The sequence below is a fragment of the Oncorhynchus masou genome, chromosome 32, assembly GCF_036934945.1.
Source record: "Oncorhynchus masou masou isolate Uvic2021 chromosome 32, UVic_Omas_1.1, whole genome shotgun sequence".
Lineage (NCBI taxonomy): Eukaryota > Metazoa > Chordata > Actinopteri > Salmoniformes > Salmonidae > Oncorhynchus > Oncorhynchus masou.
Window position 1 is genome coordinate 67,894,114 of NC_088243.1, and position 25,867 is coordinate 67,919,980.

General features: G+C 41.1%; 2 protein-coding genes across 3 annotated transcripts; one reads left to right on the forward strand and one right to left on the reverse strand.

The window, feature by feature from the left end:
* On the forward strand, nucleotides 1-22,287 carry LOC135526506 (electron transfer flavoprotein-ubiquinone oxidoreductase, mitochondrial-like). Its single transcript, XM_064954933.1, has 13 exons — nucleotides 1-184; nucleotides 1,208-1,360; nucleotides 1,938-2,167; nucleotides 5,811-5,892; nucleotides 6,030-6,148; nucleotides 6,464-6,541; nucleotides 6,734-6,880; nucleotides 7,163-7,303; nucleotides 11,105-11,248; nucleotides 12,144-12,312; nucleotides 12,943-13,125; nucleotides 13,604-13,825; nucleotides 21,411-22,287. Exons 1-13 carry the CDS (start codon nucleotides 139-141, stop codon nucleotides 21,572-21,574), a joined length of 1,878 nt encoding a protein of 625 aa, XP_064811005.1. The 5' UTR covers nucleotides 1-138; the 3' UTR covers nucleotides 21,575-22,287.
* Nucleotides 22,064-25,867, reverse strand: LOC135526507 (peptidyl-prolyl cis-trans isomerase D-like). Of its 2 annotated transcripts, XM_064954934.1 has the most exons (10): nucleotides 25,702-25,867; nucleotides 25,049-25,189; nucleotides 24,658-24,764; nucleotides 24,340-24,528; nucleotides 23,996-24,118; nucleotides 23,657-23,763; nucleotides 23,318-23,462; nucleotides 22,982-23,068; nucleotides 22,733-22,775; nucleotides 22,064-22,491 (listed from the first exon to the last, which is right to left on the reverse strand). In XM_064954934.1, exons 1-10 carry the CDS (start codon nucleotides 25,784-25,786, stop codon nucleotides 22,403-22,405), a joined length of 1,116 nt encoding a protein of 371 aa, XP_064811006.1. In that variant the 5' UTR covers nucleotides 25,787-25,867; the 3' UTR covers nucleotides 22,064-22,402. The 2 variants fall into 2 exon arrangements, with proteins under 2 accessions (XP_064811006.1, XP_064811007.1); XM_064954935.1 differs by lacking the exon at nucleotides 22,733-22,775.

Below are 25,867 nucleotides of genomic sequence, written 5' to 3' on the forward strand. Positions count from 1 at the left end.
ACTCACGTGAACGTGCCAGAACATTGCAGCTTCTGCGCACTTACTGATCATTTCAATGGTATGTTATGTATGTGTTATGAGACGAATTTTATAACGTGTCTCTGGAAGACTGGTGAGCTAGATAGTACTAGCTGACTAATGTTTATTCATACGATGTTTCCAGCTAGCAGATATTCAATTCAAGGTAAGTTAGCTAGCTATGCACACGTCGTGTCAATTTCCATGTTCTCTCTCTTGCCTTATGACACATATTGGTCCCCCTAACTTGTCAATAATAGTTATCGAAACTACCTAGCTATAATCTGAGAGTGGCATGCACTAAGATTTTCATAGTAAGATGGGTGACATTAGCTTTGAAATATTTTAACGCTAGCTAGTTAACGTTAGCTATCTCCACACTGGCACTGTAGCTAACTAGCTACACCAAATGTAGGGCAAAGTTGAAATCAGATGTGCACATGAACGACTGTCCTTGGGTCAGAATATAGGTCAGAATATTATTTTAGTAGGTGTATAACAAAAATAAATTGGTAGCTACGTTTCCTCTTACATTGTGTGTTTTGAAACCACTCTTATAATAATATAAGTATATGCACTTTTGAAAGTAACTTGGCTGGCTAGCTAGCTAGCTAACTTTGTAGCTTGCTACAGTTATTGTAACCAATAGAGGCCAAGACTTTGAGGGCATGGATCCTCCAAAGATTCAGAGGGACAGTTTATGGCTTGATCAGAGGAAGGTGGTCAGGGAGATGATTGACGAAGAGTCTGTTGAGGATCATGTAGAGGGCTAGGTCTTTTTTTTTTCGTACTGATTTGTTACTACTATATGTGATAAGTTATCTGGCTGATACCAATACTCTGCTGACAATCTCAGAAAAGAGTGCCTATTGACAAATGCACATGCCCATACAAATATATCACAAGCTGCGAGGCAGAAGAATAGTGACACATTCAGTTGCTTTGTATTATACAGTTCTGCTGTATAGCCCAATAAACACTCACATGATGACTTCATGATAATTTGTTACTTCTCCTTCAGTTGTGTGATCCATCATAACCAGTGACATGACTTGCCAAGGCCACCATGAGTGTACTTTGTGATTGGTAGTACAGTGCATAGGATAACTTGTGTAAAGTACGATCTAACTTAATCAGCTTCCTTGCCAGTCCCTGTCGGCACTGAAAGGATCTGCCTTGTTCTTTGCAGCCCAGAGGTGTATAAGAGCGTTGAAAACAGTGAAAGCAGATCATGCACCTCCACAGCTCTACACATGGAGATGGAAATGCTCGTCCGCAGTAACGCCTCGCATAACATCACACTACACAATCTGCCCCAGGGACAAAGACCCACGATGGGAAGGTACATAACATCACACTACACAATCTGCCCCAGGGACAAAGACCAGCTACGTGAAGGTACATAACATCACATTACACAATCTGCCACAGGGACAAAGACCTGTATGGGGGTAATCCTCCTCATCTATGGTTCACCTCATCTATGGCACACTATCTGAAATGGAATTTATTGCATTATGCAACACCCAAACACCTTTGTTTTTCTCACCTAATCACATGTTAACTTTTAAATAATCTCATATGTGAGTGACTGGGGAATATATTTGGCTTATGTCTTCCTAAAACAAACATTTGTCCTTCAGTGTATACTATTGTAAGTTATTGTTATCAGTGTATACTATTTGTAAGTTAAGTTATTGTAACTCTTGATGTCAGCGCTACACATTTCCACTTTTGACATTAGATAGTACTACATACTGCTATTCATTCCAGTTTGTCTTACAGAGGCTTGTGTAACCTTGCCTGAGACCTGAAGACTTTTGTGAACTCTCCCAAGCTAATGACTGTCGCTGTAGCTCAGTGAGCTAACACAGTTCCAAACCCAGTTGGTGACACATCTATTTGTGTGTGGTGTCCAGGTGTGGAGATGGAGCGGTTTGCCGACGAGGCTGATGTGGTGATAGTGGGCGGGGGTCCCGCAGGGCTGTCGGCAGCCATCCGGCTAAAGCAGCTGGCCAATGAGCAGGAGAAGGAGCTGCGTGTCTGCCTGGTGGAGAAGGCCTCTCAGATCGGCGCACACACTCTCTCGGGGGCCTGCCTGGAGCCCAGCGCCCTCAACGAGCTCTTCTCAGACTGGAAGGAGAGAGGGGTATGTTAGTGTGCAGGGCTTAAGACTTTTTCCACTGGTGACACTGTTGCGACCAACTTTTTTAAGTTGATGGCACAAACACATGATTTGGTCGCACCAAGTCTTCAGGTATTAAATGCTCAATATATATATATTTTTTTATTTTATTTATTTAACCAGGTTGGCTAGTTGAGAACAAGTTCTCACTTACAACTGCGACCTGGCCAAGATAAAGCAAAGCAGTGCGACACAAACAACAACACAGAGTTACACATGGAATAAGCAAACATACAGTCAATAACACAATAGAAAAGTCTATATACAGTGTGTGCAAATTAGGTAAGATAAGGAAGGTAAGGCAATAAATTGGCCATAGTGGTGAAATAATTACAATTTAGCAATTAAACACTGGAGTGATAGATGTACAGAAGTTGAATGTGCAAGTAGAGACACTGTGGTGCAAAGGATAGAAGAAAAAAAACGAGCGTTTGCAGTCTAACCGGACACCTAGGTATTTGTAGTTGTCCACATATTCAAATTCAGAACCGTCCAGAGTAGTGATGCTGGATGGGCGGGCAGCGATCGGTTGCAGAGCATGCATTTTGTTTTACTTGCATTTAAGAGCAGTTGGAGGCCACAGAAGGAGAGTTGTATGGCATTGAAGCTTGCCTGGAGGGTTGTTAACACAGTGTCCAAAGAAGGGCCAGAAGTATACAGAATGGTGTCGTCTGCATGGAGGTGGATCAGAGAATCACCAGCAGCAAGAGCGACATCATTGATGTATACAGAGAAGAGTCGGCCCGAGAATTGAACCCTGTGGCACCTCCATAGAGACTGCCAGAGGTTCGGACAACAGGCTCTCCAATTTGACACACTGAACTCTGTCTGAGAAGTAGTTGGTGAACCAGGTGAGGCAATCATTTGAGAAACCAAGGTTGTTGAGTCTTCCCGATAAGAATGCGATGATTGACAGAGTCGAAAGCCTTGGCCAGGTCGATGAATACAGTATGGTCTCTTATCAATGGCGGTTATGATATCGTTTAGGACCTTGAGCGTGGCTGAGGTGCACCCATGGCCAGCTCGGGAACCAGATTGCATAGCGGAGAAGGTACGGTGGGATTTGAAATGTTTGTTAACTTGGTTTTCAAATACCTTAGAAAGGCAGGGTAGGATAGATATAGGTCTGTAACAGTTTGGGTCTAGAGTGTCTCACCCTTTGAAGAGGGGGATGACCGTGGCAGCTTTCCAATCTTTGGGGATCTCAGACGATACGAAAGAGAGGTTGAACAGGCTAGTGATAGGGGTTGCAACAATTGCGGTGGATCATTTCAGAAAGAGAGGGTCCAGATTGTCTAGCCCGTCTGATTTGTAGGGGTCCAGATTTTGCAGCTCTTTCAGAACATCAGCTATCTGGATTTGGGTGAAGGAGAAATGGGGAGGCTTGGGAAAGTTTCTGTGGGGGTGCAGGGCTGTTGACCGGGGTAGGGGTAGCCAGGTGGAAAGCATGGCCAGCCGTAGGAAAATACTTATTGAAATTCTCAATCATCGTGGATTTATCAGTTGTGACAGTTTTTTTTATAGCCTCAGTGCAGTGGGCAACTGGGAGGAGGTGCTCTTATTCTCCGTGGACTTTACAGTGTCCCAGATAATGACCTGTGTCCCATAATGTACCTGCATTCCACATAGAACCAGGCTAATAATGACTAGCCATCTTTAAATTAGCATGCCCTTGCAGGGCTTGACATTTTGGTAAATTTGTTAGTGGCACACTGGGCCAGTGCCAGCTGAAAGCCTGGGAAAGTGGATGATGCGCATCATTTAAATATTATCTGTAATTTGCATGCTAACCAAGTAGCCTATTATTAATTTGCATGCTGACCAAGTCGCCTATAATACTTACCCTCCATACACAATTTCATTTTAACTTGAGAATATCATATTTACATTGATTGTTTGTGCAAAGGCTGTTATTGTTAGCAATTTTATTTTGAACAGTCACTCTACAGTTGTTGTTTTTTTCCCGGTTTCGGAGATTTCCACATTTTTGTTTTTAGGTTATCACTCACAAAAAAAGAAAAAAGAAAAAGGATGTTCTAAGTCCACAACAATGCTTAAACCACATCAGGAGACTACTTTTGAGGTCTGGGAACAATCAAACAATCTTAGTTAGAGGGTGTAGTTACCCTTTACGCCTTGCAAGAGACCATTGTTTGGCTAGCAGCTTTTTTTTTTTGTACTGTACTTTGTAGGCTCCATGAGATTGCAAAACAAATGTCCCCCAATTGATACAAATCATCATGATATCATTCTGTCAGGTAGGCTTACTTTTTAGTCAACATTTCATTGGGAAGGTGTTTTGGGAAAGCCTTTAGAAATGTCCATTCAAACAGTGCCTGGTGACTGAATTGGGCATCGCAAAGATTCAACCATGACTTCGAACCTAACTTTTTGAGTACCTGGTCTGCATATCCATTGCTGTTTTAATAAATCTTGAAAAAAATGTATAGATTTACAAGCAAATTGTGAACCAAAAACTAACGTGACCAGCTAAAAATAAAATCGCTGCTGCCCTAGCAACTAGTTAGATGTAGTTTTGAGCCCTGGTTGTGTCATCTCATCTGTCTCTGTTTGGAGTCAAATGTGTGTGTGTGTGTAGGACCTGTATGCTATCTGTCTCTAGCTTTAACTGTTACATATAAATGGGTCTCTAACTCTCCCCTCTCATCTTCATTCTTGTCCTTAATTCCACTCGCTTTTCTTTCTTGTGTGTGTGTGTATTCCTTACTTCAGGTAATGGAGACAGGCAATGATATCATTCATTAGGTCTAACTGGCAAGCTTATTTGATTGGTGACATCTACTCTGGGTAAATGAGAATTTTTGAGCAAAAACTTCTAATATTTGGATTTTCCTTATTTTATTCTATTAGATATTGCAGAGTTGGTGTCAGTTCACCATACACATTCATGAATTGAATTAAGCTCCAAGTTCCACTGAGAGAATGAGATTTATAAATGAAATGCAGTGTTTCCCCTAGAATTCTTTTCAGCAGAGTTGCTGGGGGGAATGTGTTCTGGGGGGGTTCTTCCCTGGCGGAGCACTGCTGCTAAATGCATTTAGGGGAAAAACTGAAATGCCCTCACAAATCAAATTTTATTTGTCACATGCGCTGAATACAACAGGTTTAGACCTTACTGTGAAATGCTTACTTACAAGCCCTTAATCAACAATGCAGTTCAAGAAATGGAGTTAAGAAAATATTTACTGAAGAAACTAAAGTAAAATTTTTTATTGGAGGCTGCTTCAGTCGGTCTGTTGGAAATGTTACAATATTACAACGTCATTCAGAGGTAAGAAGCATCTTCTCACTGAGTTTACTCTGCAGGAGTTTCTTTCCACTGAAATTGAAATTGTCCACATCTCTGCTCTTTATTAGAACGACTGTGAGGCATATGCAGCATATGCTCAATTCACAGACATCTTGTGTTCGACGGATACACACAGGATATGGACCTGGCATTTTCTTGGTCTTTTTTTTCATTCGTAGAGAACTATGAAAGTACATCACAGTCCCAGACAACACTGTGATACTTCCCACTGGAATGTCTTCAAGCAACACAGACTAAAGATAAAGTGCTAACGTTATTTTTGTACTCTTCCCTTAGGCACCATTGAACACACCAGTGACAGAGGATGTGTTTAGCCTTCTAACCAAGAAATACAGGATCCCTGTCCCAATGTTGCCAGGTAAAGTCACATGCATGTTTACATGAAATGTCACCTCAAGCTTGTCACATGTAAGCTCTGTTATAAACATACAGAAATTATGGTATTAGCTTTGACTCTTCAGTCTGTTTTTGTACAATTGTTTGATTTTTCTATAGGTCTGCCCATGAACAACCATGGGAACTACATTGTGCGGCTGGGCCACTTTGTGCGTTGGTTGGGAGAGCAGGCTGAGGAGCTCGGAGTGGAGATATACCCCGGCTACGCTGCTGCTGAGGTGAGTGAGCCCTGCCCACTCTCTACCTCTCTCAAATTTTAAGAAAACACAGGCCATCTTACTAGTGTAGGGTTGACAATTACTGTTGACAAGCTACATTGATCTTTTCTCGAACGTCAGATTTTTCTCTGTAAACATTTACATAATTGGATGCCGTTGTCCAAATATTGGCCGTGATATTTTGAGGCGTTTTCATGCCTGAGATCGATAACTGATTTCACTGCGATATGTTGACTGGACATGACTGGCTTTCATTGATTGTGTTCGCTTGTATTCTACTTTCAAAAGTGTTTAATTTCTGATTGTGTTTTTTAGGTTTTGTTTCATGAAGATGGAAGTGTGAAAGGAATTGCCACCAATGACGTGGGCATCGCTAAGGATGGTTCGCCAAAGGTAAACTTCTGAAGTACAGTCACTTATTCACCAATGTGAAGCATACAGTATGACTTTGGGAGTTTAGAGTTGGGCTGTGAAAATGGCAAGTTTGAAAAACAAGGGAGAATTAGCAGTGAATAGAGTATTTATGACAAGTAGCCTCATCCCTGGTGTATCAGAATAACATGCTCCTCTACATTGCCTCTGCAGGACGTGTTTGAGAGGGGAATGGAACTCCATGCTAAAGTGACACTGTTCGGAGAGGGCTGCCATGGCCACTTGGCCAAGCAGCTCTACAGGCAGTTCAACCTCAGAGAGAACTGTGAACCACAGACCTACGCCATTGGCCTGAAAGAGGTAACTCTCCCTGCCCCCTCAAATCCCAAAGTGTCTTTCTCAAAGTGTTTTTTTATTTGGGCAGAATTAAACAAATACTCTATAATTGGTTTTCTGTTTTCAACCAGTCATCCATTACAGATTGAAAGGGTCCATTCATTTATTATAATTTGTAGTAGCTATTATTTCTAAGTGGATCCAAATTAGAATGGCATATTGATTACATTTTACATTGAAGTCATTTAACAGATGCTTTTATGCAGAACGACTTCCATGAATGGTGTTATTTTTCTGTTTGACCAGGTGTGGCTGATTGATGAGAAGAAGTGGAGACCGGGCAGAGTGGAGCATTCGGTGGGATGGCCCCTGAACAGGAACACGTACGGTGGCTCCTTCCTCTACCACCTGAACGAGGGTGAGCCACTGGTGGCCTTGGGCGTTGTGGTGAGTCCCTTTTGGTTCCTTGATGCCATTTAATGGCAACAGTCAAACTACTCGACATGCTAACACTTTCAAACGGTCTGAACTCTAAATGAAGTAATCTTTTTACCACTGAGATCAGTGTATGTCAATGTACTATACCCGTTTATCTTATTGGCCTTTTTAAGGGGATGCTTGTCAGCTTATGTGAATCTTAATTCGACCTAAAACAACAACTTAGGGCTGTTATGGTGACCGTATTACCACCACACCGGCAGTCATGAGACACGACCGCAGTGACCGCTGAGTCACGGTAATCTCCTTTTATGCACTCTGGACATGCATTGTTATGGTACCCAACTTGCTAACCATCAAGTCGCTAATGGTCTGTTACTCAGCGTTCTATTGTCCCTCTAACCACTCTAACATCATGCAAATGCCTTCGAAATTCATTTTAAACACATAATCAAAATAGTATCATGGTTTTAAAACCCACCGTTAGGCAACATTGTTTGACCTCACTGTGATCGATCAATTTGAAGAAGGATGTTCAACAGCAGCTTGAAACTGAGTGGAAAACATGGTCGTTGAGGATGTTTAAAAAACTAAAAGGACAGCGCTTTCTAAGGTGACGATTATTTCAAAGTTTTTAATACGTAGCATGTAGAACATTCAAGCTTATGCAGACTCATAGGCCTATGCAGTGCCTTCAGAAAGCATTCACAATTTATATAAATCAGAATTAAACAACAGTTGGATGGATCCTATATCCTTCTTAGACTCAACAACTCTGAAGCAACTATCAGCAAACCAAAAATAATCACTAAAAACACCCAAGAATAAATATTAGATACTGTTAAACATTAACACGGAGGTAAGCAGCAGGAATGGATGGCTTTCCCATGGAATTATATTCAACATTTTGGGACAAAGTAGGCCCCCCCTATTTACACAAAGGACAACACACATCATTCAATTCAGTGCTTCCTAGTTCCATGTATCAAATAGTTATTTCAGTTATATTAAAACCAGGAAAATCTGTAGTCACCTGCTGATTTATAGACTCGAAAGTTTAATAAATTGTGACAAATAATAACAAAACTTATAATCAATAGAATGGCAAGTCTTACCAGACTTGATACATATCAATCAAACAGGGTTTATTAAAAATTGACACTTACAAACAAATACAAGAACAAATTTAATACAATACGCAAAAAAAACAAGAATGGCCTTTTCTAGTTAACTTCGGAAGCTTTAAACTTTCCAGCTGAAATAATACATTTTAATAAAAATATTGTACTGACCAATGTAGATTCGTTCAAAAAACATGCAACTTACATACTACAACATTTGATTTGAAATCTTTTGGATATCAGAGCAACCTTGAGGGAATCGTATTTGAGTAAAATGATGTTCATGTAATAGGGAAGATATGCAAAACCTTGCAGAGAGCATATCCAACTGAAAATCTCTTAGAAAAATATATATGAATTATTGGAACCAAGACTTGGAGGAAAGTGGGGGCGGCAGCGTAGCCTAGTGGTTAGAGCGTTGGATTTGTAACCGAAAGGTTGCAAGTTCAAATTCCCGAGCTGAAAAGGTACAAATCTGTCGTTCTGCCCCTGAACAAGGCAGTTAACCCACTGTTCCTAGGCCGTCATTGAGAATAAGAATTTGTTCTTGCCTAGTTAACTTGACTTGCCTAGTTAAATAAAGGTAAAATAAAATGTAAAAAGTTGTAGCATAACTAATGAAATTACAGTTAATGAAAATGTACTCTTTATCCAGTATATTCCTAATGTATAGAATTTACTATACAAGAGACAAAATTCACAAATTCTACAGCACAACGGCAGAGTCATGACTTAATAATGACTCAATAACCCACGCTTTCTAGGAATGTTATAAAGTCTGGAAGTTGTTGGTGGAGATGTGGGTGGAGCTAGAAAGCTGGCTGTATTACAATGTGATCTTACCTTTGTCTGCATATTTGAAGACATGAGATACATGAGTATCTTTTTTTGGTAAGACTAGCCTCTGGTATTATTTATAATTTATTTAATTTTTACACTGTTCCAAATTGTCTAAAATTATATTTCTTATAATAATAACCCTCCTTTTTCATTGAGCTACTTATTGTTATTATTATGATCATTATAAGTAATGTCATTATCATTAGTAGGCTTAGTATAGCAGCCTTGTATAACCACCATCTAGCTGTAGGCCTAAGAGTGCGTACTGTTTAGTCTTAATACCGTAGCGTACTCTGGCTTATATTTCAATACATATAGGCTACTGTATCAATCAATAATGTGTTCGTTCATGTGACATTGTTTGAAAATAAAATAACAAAGCGACCATTGAATAATTAGCATAAACAATAAATAAGCCTAAACCGAATGAATGCAACAGTTTTTAGTCTTTGCTGTGATAAAGGCTTTACAATTTTTTTTCAACAGACTCTGTGGTACGCTTATCATTTATTTAGTGTTTACATTGTTCCAAATGGTCAGAAATTATATAGTAATCTAACAGCACCTTTTTCTTGGTCTCCAGTATTTTCCACAACTAATCAATTTTATTCCACACATCTGACTTCCCCTTTACCTCCTCAGCAACCAGTAAACATTCCCCCGTTTCGAGTTTATTTGTCACATCCTCTGCATCCATATTGCAGTTACATGTATTATGGTGTTATCACCTTTTTATAAATGTGATTATGATAAGCTATAGGTCAGGTCCTATTGGTCACGTGCATGCGATGTTACATGTCACGTAAAGAGAGCAAGGGTTGTATAGGGAATTATTTTTTTTTTCAAAACAATTAAGTGATTTCGGTAAACAACTTTTCAGTCAAATTGCTATAATTATGTTGCAGCTTCAGCAACACGGAAGGTGCGATACACTGATGTTCTGTGGTAGTTGCTGCAGCAGGGAGGAGAGTAAGACATCGGGTGCTTGTCACACTGTCACTAGCTGTCTTTTCTTTTCTTTTTTTACACGTCACAGCAAGTCTGAGCCAGGCCCGGCACAATCAAATCAGTTGCAGTTGGAATCCCTCTAGTCATTTATGTGTCTTAATTATTTAATCAAACAGTTCGCTAAAGGCATCAGACAAGCTCACAATTTTCACAATTGGTGGCTGACTAAATACTTTTTTGCCCCACTGTAGCTACAGAATATCTCCATCTCTCCTCGCTCTCCTTCATTCCTTTCTCGAGTGCGCAGAAAGAGGGGCTGTCAACAGTTTAATGAAATGTGTTTCGTTGTCAAAACGTGTTACTATCGATGTTTCTGAACATATTTCACTTGGTTACCTGGCATGATTAAAAAACTAACCGTGGGAAAGCGGCCTCCATTCGCTATTTGGGTACATACGGATGTATTTTGGCCCCTGCACCTGTTCCTATCCATTTGATAATGGGCCATTCTAAATCGAAACTTATCTTACATATAAGTAAAGACAAAATTACATTGAGAATAGTCTGGAGGGTGAAAATATGATCACTTGATGAGAGAACAGCATGTGCGACCTGAGGCAAGGAACAGGGGGCAAGCTTTTTTGCGACTTTCTCAAATCATCAATAGCCTATAGTCACAACATGCAGCCCATATGTTTTGATTTCTTAAGGTTTGTATAATTCACAACTAGAGCTGCTAAATAACTTTAAATCTAGCGTATAGGACCTGTTTAAAGTTATCACTGTTACGCACAACATAGCCACTTTATATGCACAGCCCACTTGAGATATGTATAGTTAACTTTTATGTAGATCATACATTGAGCTCAAAAATGAATGTTGTGTATTACCCCACTCCCAGGTTGGGCTTGACTACACCAACCCATACCTCAGCCCTTTCAGGGAGTTCCAGCGATGGAAGCACCACCCCTTCATTGCCAAGACCCTGGAGGGAGGGAACAGAATCGCTTACGGAGCCAGGGCGCTCAATGAGGGAGGCTATCAGGTGTGTGTGTCGTGAATATTATTTATGAACTACTCAAAGGTGTGTGAGTGTGTGGCACTGTGCATGCTTCAGTGACGATAGCTGTTTCCATTAACATGTCCATTTTCTTTTCTATGTTTTTTTTTAGAGAGTTTGCATAGAGAATAGATGTGACAATTGCCTGCTACGGTGCTTTTCCATTGGACTGTCTTGTGTCAATAAAAACAGCTGGACTTAATGATGTAATGAAGTCGCAAAAAAACAATCTTGTGTTGCATAAAAGTGATTGAAGTGTTTCCATTATTAATTTAGATGTTGTGCATTAATAAATTGGGGACAGCCTGTTTGCCCTCTTACCTATATGTCTCAGGTATTGCCCCCAAAAGTCAGCATGGAAGAATGCAAGAATGAACTAATATCATCCATATTTTAATAATTATCATGGGCAAACTTGCACTCCTTCAGATCTGAAATAATTGGATGGTGAAACTTGCCAGCCAGCCAGAAATGCAAGGTGAAGCAATACAGGCATTCTCTAAAGTCAGGACAATCCTTATCCTGCAAATAAACACTTTTTATAGTTTGATTTTAGCAAGCAGTAGCATTTACAATTCAATGTGGAGTGGAGCTTTATAGTTATGTGATGACATCATGTGCCCCATGTACCTTGAAATTATTAATCAGTCATCAGTTTCCATTATAAAATCCATCCCTGTCAAAGAGATAAATGTTTTTGATTAAAAAAACTAAACATTTTAGCGACATTGCTTGTTTAATAAACTTGGGTCAATGGAAACCTGGCTACTGTGAGTCTTGGCAGCAAAAATGGGAAATGCATCAATCTGATGTCAGGTTTTCCACTGGTTCTGAGGGTTCATTCAAGATTATAATCTTACCTGTCTGTTCTTCTATCCAGTGCCTACCTAAAGTGACATTCCCTGGGGGTATGCTTATCGGATGCAGTCCAGGCTTCATGAACGTACCAAAGATTAAAGGCACCCACACGGCCATGAAGAGTGGCATGCTGGCCGCAGAGGCCATCTTCCCAAAAGTCACAGCCAAGGACCTAGCATCTGAAACTGCAGGTAGCCTAACTGCTGGGGGTGGGGGGGGGACCATTGTGAGAGTCTCATATTTCCATGGTGATCATATTATTTTGTAGGCCAAAGCAATTGGACTCCGCAAACTTTTTCATGAGAAGACCGATTTTCGGGATATGTCCTGGTCTGACAAACACCACTGTAGCTCAGCCACCTTCCACCTCAGATGCGGAAGGCCCACATAAGCGGATGCGGTGGATTAAGATGCAGCCCATACCAAAAAAACACATCTAGCTTAAACAGACAGATTCTGATGGGGATTTTGTTATTGTGGTAATTAAATTGACGCACGGGGACTCTTAAGGATTAAGCCAGACCAAAACCCTTTCCTTTGATTAAATGCACACACACCTCTCGTTACTTGAGGTGAAACATAAGGCACATTTTGATACAATAAAATATGCACTTAATACACTATTAAAGAGTGTAATTTGTTGACGAGACTCTTATCACTAATGCCAATAGTAGAACAATGATGTTAATTGCTTATTTCCAGTTACATTTTTTGTATGTACATGAATGGGATTTTTACACAAAAAGTAAATGAGCAGTTTGATTTGTGGGTGATATTCTAACATATTCTGCTTTACAATGAGTTTATCTGATGTCCTCTAGGTCTTCATGTACCTGAATATGAGGACAATTTAAAGAAGTCTTGGATCTGGAAAGAGCTGTACTCAGTGAGGAACATCAGGCCCTCATTCCACAACTACTTTGGGCTGTATGGTGGCATGGTCTACACCGGTGTCTTCTATTGGATACTCAGAGGGAAGGAGCCATGGACACTGAAACATGCAGGTACAACATATTGAGGTTGTTTTGTATGATACGTTCATCAGATGGTTATATAGCAACTCTTTAACTTCTTATGGCTGGGGGCAGTATTGAGTAGCTTGGATGAATAAGGTGCCCAGAGTAAACTGCCTGCTACTCAGTCACAGAAGCTAAGATATGCTAGATAATGAATCTAGTACTGAAAGCATAAGCTACAGCTAGCTAGCACTGCAGTGCATAAAATGTGGTGAGTAGTTGACAAAAGAGAAAGAGTATAGTACAGTCTTGAACAAATTTTCCCCAAAAATTGAGAAGCAAAGAGATATTTAAATGTGAGAATAAAAAGTAGCCCTCTCCTGGATGCTAGTCTTTCTGTTTAAGCCAATTTGTCTTTGGACAAGGCAACAGCAAAATCATGCTCACAGGCTGAGTGAAACAAACCAAGGTTATTTTATCTGGTCTGCCCTGTAAGGTTTGATAACTTCCAACTCTTTTACCCTAGGCCTGGACTCGGCCCAGCTGAGACCGGCTAAGGAGTGCACGGCCATCGAGTACCCCAAGCCCGACGGCAAGCTGAGCTTCGACCTGCTCTCCTCGGTGGCTCTAAGTGGCACCAACCACGAGGGGGACCAGCCCCCCCACCTTACCCTGAAGGACGACAGTGTCCCCGTGGCCAACAACCTGGCCATCTACGATGGGCCTGAGCAGCGCTTCTGTCCAGCAGGTACCACTGATGCACAATTACACATCCATCCTTCGCCCATACACCATAGGAACATCACTTAGATCTTAAAGGATTGGATAGGTATGAGAAATATGTTAAGGGTTGTGTTCCAGGTTGCAGTAGTGTAAAAATTCTTCAAAGTACTACTTATGTTTTTTGGGGTATCTGCACTTTACTATTTATATTTTTGGCAACTTTTACTTCACTACATTCCTAAATAAAATATTGTACTTTTTACTCCATAAATTTCCCTGACACCTTAAAGAACTCTACATTTTGAATGCTTGAAAATTGTCAAATTCATGCACTTATCAAGAGAACATGTGGTTATCCCTACTGCCTTATGTTCTGGCAGACTCAAAAAACACACATACATCTTTTGTAAATAATGTCTGAGTGTTGGAGCGTGACCCTGGCTATCCATGCATTTTAAAAACAAGAAAATGGTGCCGTCTGGTTTGCTTAATATAAGGAATTTGAAATAATTTATACTTTTACTTTTGATACGTAAGTATATTTTAGTAATTAAATGTACTTTTCATATTTAAGTATATTTAAAACCAAATACTTTCAGACTTTTAATCGAGTAGTATTTTACTGGGTGACTTTCACTTTTACTTCAGTAATTTTCTATTAATCGACCTCTGCCAGATTGTCTTCTATTGCAGTCGTGCTTCGCATCTCTGAAGATTGCTGTGTAATATTACTGTGGTGCCTCCAGGCGTTTTGAGATACAAATGAGTGGATTTGGCTATTTCAGTCACACCCGTTGCCGACGGGTGTATATGACAGATGTATAGAATCAAGCACACAGCCATGCAATCTACATAGACAAACATTGGCGTAGAATGGCCTTACTGAAGAGCTCAGTGACTTTCAACGTGGGACAGTTGTAGGATGTTACAAGTTTGTTTGTCAAATTTCTGCCCTGCTACAGCTGCACCGGTCAACTGTAAGTGCTGTTATTGTGAAGTGGAAACGTCCAGGAGCAACAACGGCTCTGCCGTGAAGTGGTAGGCCACACAAACTCACTGAACAGGACCACCGAGTGCTGAAGCGCGTAAAAATTGCCTGTCTCCGGTTGCAACACTCCCTACCGAGTTCGTCGGGAGCGTCATAAAATTGATTTCCATGGCCGAGCAGCCGCACGCAAGCCTAAGATCACCATGCGCAATGCCAAGCGTTGGCTGGAGTGGTGTAAAGCTCGCTGCCATTGGACTCTGGGGCAGTGGAAACGCGTTCTCTGGAGTGAAGAATCACGCTTCACCATCTGGCAGTGTGACGGACGAATCTGGGTTTGGTGGATGCCAGGAGAACGCTACCTGCCCGAATACATAGTGCCAACTGTAAAGTTTGGTGGATGAGTAATAATGCCCTGGGGCTGTTTTTATGGTTTGGGCCAGGTCCCTTAGTTCCAGTGAAGGGATATCGTAACGCTACAGCATACAATTACATTCTAGACGGTTCTGTTCTTCCAACTTTGTAGCAACAGTTTGGAGAAGCCAGGTCTAATCGCCCCATATTAATGCCCATGATTTTGGAATGAGATGTTTGACGAGCAGGTGTCCACATACTTTTGTAGTGTATGATCATCTGTGCAGTATGACTGCAATGAGGACGGCCTGGAACATACCCAATAACTCCAAGTAGGAGGTATGGGGCTAGGCCAGGGGTATAATTGGGTATTACCAGAGATTGATTATTACATTGACAAGATAGACGTGACCGCTCTAACAATGGTAATACATGTCCACAAACATCGAATGCAGGCGGGAGGAGGCAAGATCAGGTGGGACCATTCTAGCCAATGAGAGGGCTAGAACGTGTGTGAACAATGGACCATGGTGATGAAGGACTCCTCTTTGGATCTGTGCCATTATGCAGGGCAGCCCAACCCTCTTCCTGGAGATCTACTGTCCTGTAGGTTTTCAGTCCAAACCTAATTTTGCGTATCTGACTCAGCTAGTTAAGGTCTTGTTGAGCAGCTAATTAGTAGAATCAGGTATGTTATGTTACGGTAGATCTCCAGGAAGAGGGTTGGGCATCCCTGCATTATAGTGTCTGTGGCAGCATAGTAGTCAATTTTCTTCTTCATTGGCTGATTGCTCATAGGAATCCCCACCCAGTTGACTACTTTAAGTTGGCTACTTTAAAATGGTGGAAGCACTCTATGGCATGAAGCACTCTATGTCCATGCTAAAAAGGGTTATATCCATGAGTCCTCGATCTCTATTACAACAGGCAAAACTCTGATATAAAGTAGTATTTGTATTTTCCAAAGTTGCCGAAATGCCACGTGTGTCCACTTATCAGTGCATTCATTACAACCTAACCATTATGAAACTTATGTTAGATAAAAAAAAAAAACTCACGTTATTTGTTAACCAAATTCGTCACTCTCATTGACCTCCATACAAAAATGTCTCACTTGGTGGTAGGGTTGCAAAGGAACGAAAACTTTCCGGGAAATTTCTGAAATTTTCCATGGCAGGTTAAGCCTGGGAATTTGGGGGAATCTTGCTTAAATTCATTAAAAAAGGTAGCTTTTTTTGTGGGATACACAAGGCAATTCTTAGTATAGTGGCATATTTTGGTTAAACTATCCCCAATTCAATGGAATTGCAACCTTTGCATGCACAGTGCATTCTTCCATCACATGTACAGCGCACTCTTCCATCACATGTACAGCTGATTCTCAAGATCTTGCACACTACTGAGATGCTTTGAGCCCACACTACTACACTGTCTGAGCCAAGGACTACATCCTTTCTGGTATTTTTTTTTGTTAGCTAGTAAATAGTAGCCTACAGCAAAATGTGTTTAAATAATTTCTAACTTGTTAATAATTTCTGCTAGTTCATTTTTGCTACCATGTGGGTTTTAGCTTGCTTGAGCCTGCTAACTGAGTGTTAATTCACCTGTTTCCATGTTTAATTTTAAAACATTTATCTTACAAAGGAGTTGTTTAATTTAACTATTTATCTGTGATTGGAATTGTATTTAGTTGATTTTTTAAAATCATTTTCCCCCCAATCTTTACAGGAAAATGCCACGGGCACTATCTGATGTGTGGAGACATTTCACCGCAGCTAATGTAGAATGAAAAGCTCTGTATATTTGAAAATGCTGTGCCAAATCATATGTGAAGAATGCAACAAAGATGCAGAATAATCTGGCCAAGTGCATAAAGTTCCCTTAGTGCTCACAACAAGCAACCTCTGACAAGTCATTCTACTTGGATTCGAGGTGAAAATTATGAATCAGACACCTTATTGGTATCAACAGCTCATGGTCCTCCTGGAATCCGATGTTTTTTTTTACTCAATGGGGGAATATAGTCAGAGAGATGCTGATGAATGTCTTGCTCAAGCTGTGTATGCAACTGGTTCACCTCTGCTGCTCACAGGCAATGTGTATTGGAAGAGATTTCTGAATGTTCTTCGCCCAGCATACACCCTTCCAACCAGACATTGTTTATATACTCATTTGCTGAATGCAGAATTCAAGAGTTCAAGTGAAGGTCAAGCAAACCATAGACTGTATTGCAATCATCTCTAATGGGTGGTCGAATGTTCGTGGACAAGAAATAATTAACTACACCGCCACCCCTCAACCAGTATTCTACAAGAGAACAGACACAAGGAACAACAGACACACCAGTCTCTACATTTCAGATGAGCTGAAGGCAGTCATCAATGACCATGGACCACAGAAGGTATTTGCACTGGTGACTATGCTGCGAACATGAAGGATGCTTGGTCTAAAGTGGAGGAGTCCTAACCTCACAACACACCCATTGGCTGTGCTGCTCATGCATTCAATCTGCTCCTCAAGGACATCATGGCGCTGAAAACAATGGATACACTCTACAAGAGAGCCAAGGAAATGGTTAGGTATAGCAGCAATCTACCTCACCAAGCAAAGTGAGAAGAATAAGAGGACCACATTGAAGCTGCCCAGCAACACATGTTGTTGTGGTGTTGTCATCATGTTTGACAGTTTCCTGGAGGGGAAGGAGTATCTTCAAGAAATGGCCATATCACAGTCTGCCGATATAGACAGCCCCATCAAGAAGCCTGAAACTCCTGAAACCTATAGTAGTAGCCATTGCACGGATCGAGGGAGACGATGCCATCCTGTCTGATGTTCAGACGCTGCTTGCAGATGTAAGAGAAGAAATCCATACTGCCCTGCCCACTTCACTGTTGCTCCAAGCAGAGGAAACTGCAGTTCTGAAATACATCAAAAAGCGTGTGGACTTCTGCCTGAAGCCCATACACTCCGCAGCGTACATGCTGGACCGCAAGTATGCTGGCAAGAGCATCCTGTCTGGTGCAGAGATCAACAAGGCCTATGGTGTCATCACTACGGTGTATCGCCACCTTGGCCTGGATGAGGGTAAGATTCTTGGCAGACTGGCAAAGTACACTTTCAAGCAAGAGCTTTGGGATGGAGATGCAATATGGCAGTCGTGTCAACATATCTCATCAGCTACCTGGTGGAAGGGACTTGTGGATCTGAGGCTCTTTCCCAAGTTGCCTCCATCATCCTCCAAATCCCACCAACATCAGCCGCCTCAGAGCGCAACTGGTCCTTGTTTGGGAACACGCACACCAAAGCACGCAACAGGCTGACCAATACGAGGGTTGGTGGCCATCCGGGCAAATTTGAGGCTTTTTGAGCCTGATAACGAGTCATCCTCAACAAGGTTGGAAAGTGACAGTGAAGATGAGGCCTCAGAGTCTGATGTTCAAGAGGTGGACATTGAGGCGGTCCAGGAAGAAGACCTGGAAGCCTAAGAGGAAGACAACCAAAGCTTTAGTTTCTAGACTATTATTTTACAGATGTATGCTGAAAAATGTTTTTGGGAGATACGATGGATCATTGGGGATCATTCAATATTCCCTTTGTTTTGTTGCTCAGTGATATCATCCCATATGAAGAGTCAACTCATTTAATTAAAGTTCAATTTGTAACTAAATAGTTTTTTTTCTATTGGAAGGATTTAATCATTTGCAATTATGTCTACTTAAGATAAGGTAAACATTTATGTTTGTCTCCATATGGTAAATATATCCAATGCAAAAAACATCTACATTTAAATGGTATTAATTTGCATATATTCCCGTCAATTCCCACAAAGTTTCCACTTTTTTGAATATTCCCCAAAATGTGCAACCTTACTTGGTGGGCTTATTTTTCTGGACAGATTTAAAACCTCTCGCATTGCCTCTTCCTCTCTGTTATGACTGTCCACTGAAAGACCTGACCCTCTATCAATAAAGTAAACCTAAGCAGAGTGCACACCATTGCTGCTTCCAAGTGCTGTCATTGCCTGCACAACCAATATGACTCGACATTGATATTGTTCGGCACAGCCAGGTTTATTCTCTGTGAAATTAATATCAAACCCAATACTGCTACAGAGGCAGAGCTGTAATAAATACAGTATGATTGATTTGATATGCAGACAACACTGTTAGAAATCAGTCTTCTTCAGATGTCTGGCCAAAATTACTGACCCAGAACCTGGGATTTATATTTCTGCATCTCTTTCATGGTTTCCCATCCATAAAGAATGTAACTATTACAAACTTTTTAGTACCACCCATTAAATACACTGAACAAAAATATAAACGCAACATGTAAAGTGTTGGTCCCATGTTTCATGATCTGAAATAAGACCCCCAAAAATTGTCATACGCACAAAAAGCTTATTTCTCTCAAATTTTGTCCACAAATTTGTTTACATCCCTGTTAGTGAGCATTTCTCCTTTGCCAAGATGATCCATCCCCCTGACGGGTGTGGAATATCAAGAAGGGGATTAAACAGCAAGATCATTACACAGGTGCACCTTGTGCTGGGATCAATAAAAGGCTACTCTAAAATGTGCAGTTTGGTCACACAACACAATGCCCGAGATGTCTCAAGTTTTCAGGGAGCGTGCAATTGGCATGCTGACTGCAGGAAAGTCTACCAGAGATGTTTCCAGAAAATGTAATGTTAATTTCTCCCACCATAAGCTGCCTCCCATGTCGTTTTAGAGAATATGGCAGTGCATACAACCGGTCTCACAACTGCAAACTACGTGTAACTTCGCCAGCCCAGGACCTCCACATCCGGTTCCTCCACCTACAGGATGGTCTGAGACCGGTCAGCGGATGAAACTTTTGGTTTGCTCAACCAAAGAATTTCTGCACAAACTGTCAGAAACCGTCTCGGGGAAGTTAATTTGCTTGCTCGTTGTCCTCACCAGGATCATGACCTGACTGCAATTTGGCGTCGTAACCGACTTTATTGGGAAAATGCTCACCTTCGATGGCCCCTGGCACACTGGAGAAGTGTGCTCTTTGTGTATGAGCCCCAGTATGGGGCAGATGGCAGACGTGTGGGAAAACTGCTTGCCTATGTCAATGTTGTCGACAGAGTGCCCAGTGGTGGTGGGGTTATGGTATGGGCAGGCATAAGAGCTATCGTGATGAGAACCTGAGGCCCATTGTTGTGCTATTCATCTCTGCCATCACCTCATGTTGCAACATAATGCACGGCCCCATGTCGCAAGAATCTGCACACAATTCCTGTAAGCTGAAAATGTCCCAGTTCTTCCATGGCCTGCATACTCACCAGATATGTCACCCATTGATCACGTTTGGAATGCTCTGGATCAACAAGTATGACAGCGTATTCTAGTCTGCCCCCCCCCCCCCCAATATTCAGCAACTTCGCACAGCCATTGAAGAGAAGTGGGACAACATTCCACAGGCCACAATCAACAGCCTGATCAACTCAATGCGAAGATGTCACGCTGCATGAGGCAAATGGTTGTCACCAGATAATGACTGGTTTTGATCCATGGCCCTACTAAAAAAAAAAAAGGTATCTGTGATCAACAGATGCATATCTGTATTCCCAGTCATGTGAAAGCCACAGTTTAGGGCCTCCCGAGTGGTGCCGCGGGCTAAGGCACAGCATTTCCGTGCTAGAGGCGTCACTACATACCCTGGTTTGATTCCAGGCTGTGTCACAATCGGTCATGTTTGGGAGTCCCATAGGGCGGCGCACAATTGGCCCAGCATCGACCGGGTTAGGCCGTCAATGTAAGTAAGAATTTGTTCTTAATTGACTTGCCTCGTTAAATTCATTTTATTTAACCTTTATTACAAATGACTGATTTCCTAAAATCGTTGCATTTTTGTTCTGTGCCGTACCATGCATTTACACTGAACAAAATTGAACATTTCTGGGATCTTTTATTTCAGGTCATGAAACATGGGACCAACACACTTTACATGTTACGTTTATATTTTTGTTCATTGTAAGTAGTACCATCATTGAAATGTAATTTCATTATCTAATGGATAATGAATAGTGACAAACATATTGACCGTCTGGGAGGACTGCACTGCACACGCCTGCGGTAATTCTGGCTGCATAGCTATCATTTCTCACATCAGTCATTAACCTATGTAGTGGCCTGCAAACCTGTTTCCTGATAACAATCAAATATCAAATATGAGTCACCACAAGAGTAGACTTACAGTATGTTAGATTTGTCTTACCTCCCTTCATTCCCCCTTTCACTAGGTGTATATGAGTACGTTCCACTCGAAACTGGAGAAGGTATGAGGTTGCAGATCAACGCTCAGAACTGCGTGCACTGCAAGACGTGCGACATCAAGGACCCCAGCCAGAACATCAACTGGGTGGTGCCCGAAGGCAGCGGAGGACCAGCCTACAATGGAATGTGATTTCCCTTTTCATTCAGACATATCACGAGACACCAATTGTAGCAGTGAGGTCAGAAACCTCAAGTGTGGTGTCTACAAAAACACATTCAGGGCTTGCTGCCAAGACAGCTTTTAGAATCTACTGTACCGTGTGCATAGATATGGAACTGAATGTCAACATTGTAAAGTACGGGCATTAAACAGTGACTTTGGTTCATGTACGGTTTTCAGAATGCAACTAAAGTATTTTATATATTTGTATGCCATAAGCAGAAGAAGCTGCATTGACATGGATCGAACTATCTTCGAATCAGTGCCAAAATTGAGGGTTATTTCATTAGCTAGTTGCAGGTGCCATTAGCAATAACAGCATATGATCTATGAGATACAGTACATAATGTCATTAGTGGGTAGGATGTATGCGGGTGAATACTCTTATTGAACATACAGGTAGTATTTAATTGCATTGTATACAGGTGGAGTATGGAAATTTCTAGAAAGAGTCAACTAACCAACCACATTTCATCTTTATGGCTTATATTAAACATTCAGAAAAATAAATAAAGGGATATTACAGTAGTTATTCAGAGTAAATATGAAATTAATAGTGAAATACTCTTGACAAAATGCTGACAGGTTTACGCTTCCTCAAAAAAAAATGCTTACATTTTGTTACATATGTATACTTCATTTTCATCTGCCCTTGTGTGCCACTCATTAAACAGACAATATGATTATATGGTCCTGGTTTTCAATTTGCACCTGTATTGTAGCTAGCTGCCTAAACGAAATAACTATTGGCAAGTGGACTTTAAGGATAGGCCTATATCAAATTATTGTCTGATACCTTCACACAAACATTTTGGAATAGATTTGCTTCTCTTTCTCCTTTTCCTCCTTCACTTTTATCTGGACTCTCTTCATCTCGTTTCCGATTGCTGTTAAAGGATGCAAAAAGTAAATTCACTTGGTCAGGCAAGGAAAACAACCGATCATGATGAAACGAAAAATATAATGTTGCACATCTGTTAAAGGGGGTTTCTAAACAAGTTTAATTTGATAAATATACTGCTCTCACTATTGACCATGTATTCTATAGTTAGCCTTTGGGTTATGGAAAGGAACACGTGAGGACATGATCCCCTGGATTGATTGTCACAATAAAAAAGCAGTAAAAACCTTTATCCTCCGGTGCAATTTCTTGAGCTTTCTTCAGATCACTCTAATGGAACAAGTTAAAAACATTTCAGTGAGTCAACAGACACTGATTTATGAAACGAGTCGGCCCAACTTGACGGCATCCTTTAGTGCAAATAAATAGTTCTGTGGCAGGGGTTCCAGTCCAGAAAGAGCACATTTTAGTTAGGCTGGCACCAAGGCTACACATTTTGAAGACAGAAATGTCTGGTATGATAAGTTTCTCTTTACCATGGCTTTACTGTACTCCTTCAGTCCTTGCCAGGCCTGGGCCCTCCTGAACAGAGCCTTAGTGTTTTTCTGGTTCAACTCCAGTGCCTGAAAACAAACACACAAAATCAGACTAAATAGTAACTGCACTTCAGTGTTTATTTTAAATGTTTATCTACAAATTGACCTAAGAATATACATATCCTAAGTTGCACTCAATCAGTTCCATAGAGACTTACAGTACTGACCACCAATGGCCTTTGAATCTTTGCCATTAATAAACAATCGTACTGTAGCCTAGTGATGGTAGCGTGATAGGGCTTGCTTCTAGGATTTTGGCTGGCCTAAAATACTTACCTCGTCACAACTGTCCATGGCTTCCTGCCAGAGCTGCAACTTCAGTTTACAGGCAGCTGTGTTGAGAATGCAGCTCAACACTGTGGGCTCCAGCTTCGTTTGGGCCTTCTCAATCTCCTGCTCGTCTCCGCCAAGCGCCAGATACCTGGCAAGAGACACATTTCACCATTTAGTCCACACTTTGCTAGCCTGGTCCCAGGTCTGTGTGCGCCATTTGGCCAACTTCTATGGTCATCGCACATTCAAAACCATGTCAAGCAGACAGGCCTAGTTCACAAGCAGACCTAGTACACACACAAATCACAGCAAGAGAAGAGTGAGCCTGGGACCATGTTTCACCTGAGAGCTTTGGAGTACTTCTTGATTGCAGATTGCCAGTCTTGGTTCTTGAAGAAGTTGTTCCCAATATTCTTAATATCTTCAGCAGCAGACAGGATTTTGTCAACCTAACCAAAAAGACAAGTGTGAAACTTTTATGCCATTTTCACAATCACAGCAATTCATAGTTCATGATACACTTTTAATTTGACAGACTAAATCAATACACATATGCTGATTGAGGGTGAATAAAGGTTAAGACAATATTCTTTGCTTATTAATACTTAGTAGTAAGAACTACTAATATTCTCTGAATATTTTAAGAGAAGCATTCAGAGAAAAAAAGGCAGGCCTACTAACATCTTTTAAGTCGACATCGGAGTCCTCTGGGTAGTCTGGATGGGTGTCCCCTGAGCAGTCATTCGGTGCTACTCCCCAGTTGTCGCCATCTTTATGCTCACCACACTCAGCAATTACACATGGCTATGTGGAAAGAAACATCAGAGCAAAACTGTTAATACATGATGAGCATTTCACAAGTGTCACACACCTTACAGAAAAATACTAGGTAATCTACCTGCTGGCTACAAAACACACAGCTTGCTGCAGTTTTAATATGCCCCAAAACAACCTCTGATGACAATGTCATCACACACATTACACCAAGCTCCTACTTAATGTGGCACTTGTTTTCACTGATTTACCTTGACGGGCATGTCCTCGTTGGTCTCTATGGCCTCCAGTGTTTTCACCAGCCCCATCCCCTTCAAGACTTGTCCAAAGACCACATGTTTGCCGTCTAGATGAGCAGTAGGCACAGTGGTGATGAAAAACTGGGAGCCATTGGTGGCGGGTCCAGAATTGGCCATACTCAGCAAGCCCCCTTTGTCGTGCTGGAGAGGAGACCGACACCCACATGTTAATTTAGAGTTGACAAAGAAAACTAAAAGTATATGTTATGATTAGGGTCAGGTATTTATACTAGCCCCAGCTATATGTTATGCCGTTATGAAAATCCTTACCTTGTAATAGAAGTTCTCATCTTCAAACTTCTCCCCATAGATGCTCTCTCCTCCAGTGCCATTCTGGTTGGAGAAATCACCTCCCTGGATCATGAATTGCTTGATGACTAAAATTGATTGACAGCGTAAAATACATGTAAGAGGTCATTAACTTTCTGAAGTTGCTAAAAAATTGATTTACTACTGAATTATAGATGTGATCTATAATAGCTATGCATCGGTAAAAGAGGTTTCAAAGTAGTAATTTGGAACAAAATGAGAGGGGAAATGTAGCAACATGGCTACTGCAGATAAAGCCTCAGTTACATAGCTATAAACCACTTATGAATTTGAAACTGTGGGTGTTTGGGGCAGAGTTCCACACAAACAGTGGAAAGACATATTTACTTACTCCTGTGGAAAGGACATCCTTTGAAATGGAGTGGTTTCCCTGTGGTTTTGCCAGTTCCCTTCTCACCAGTACAGAGTGCTCGAAAGTTTTCAGCAGTTTTGGGGACAACATCAGCAAACAGTTCGAACACGATTCGGCCAACTGGTGACAACAAACAAAATAAGTCACGACTGTGTGGATAGCTGGCCTTGATAAATGCAATTTTCTACGTAGTTGTAACTAACTCATAAAAATAAGCTGTTTAGTCCTGAACTGGATACTCGGGTAGATACTGGTGTGTTGACTATTCATGCCAGACATAACAGCACGTGCTTCAAATGCAATGTACTGGTAAGTTATAATTGCGAATGAACGATAACAAAGTTACTAGGCTAAGTAACGTACATTCACACAGTAAAATGAGATAACAAGACAAGCATCTATTTGTTTAAAACAGCATGCACATGGCAGATTTGTTATTTAACATGGCTATATTGGTCGCTGCAGTTTTTCTGTGGCGTAACATTAACAATTTAAGAACACGATAACGTTAGCTAGCTAGCTTGAATGAATGTGCTTTTTCTAGAAACTAATATTACCCGGTTCGGCTAGCTAGCCATTAGCCTATCGAGTCCAGTTGTTCGACTAAACGCATTTATTGAAACTATCCTAACCTCTTTCACCACCGATGTCTACATCAAGGAAGACACGTGGATTTTCTTTGTTTGAAGGCTTGGTCACTGGTGTTGCGTTAGACATTTCTAAAAATTACACAATTCTAAATGTTATCTACTTTCACAGTACTACTGGTTGACTGGGGGCTTCAATCTCGGAGATTTT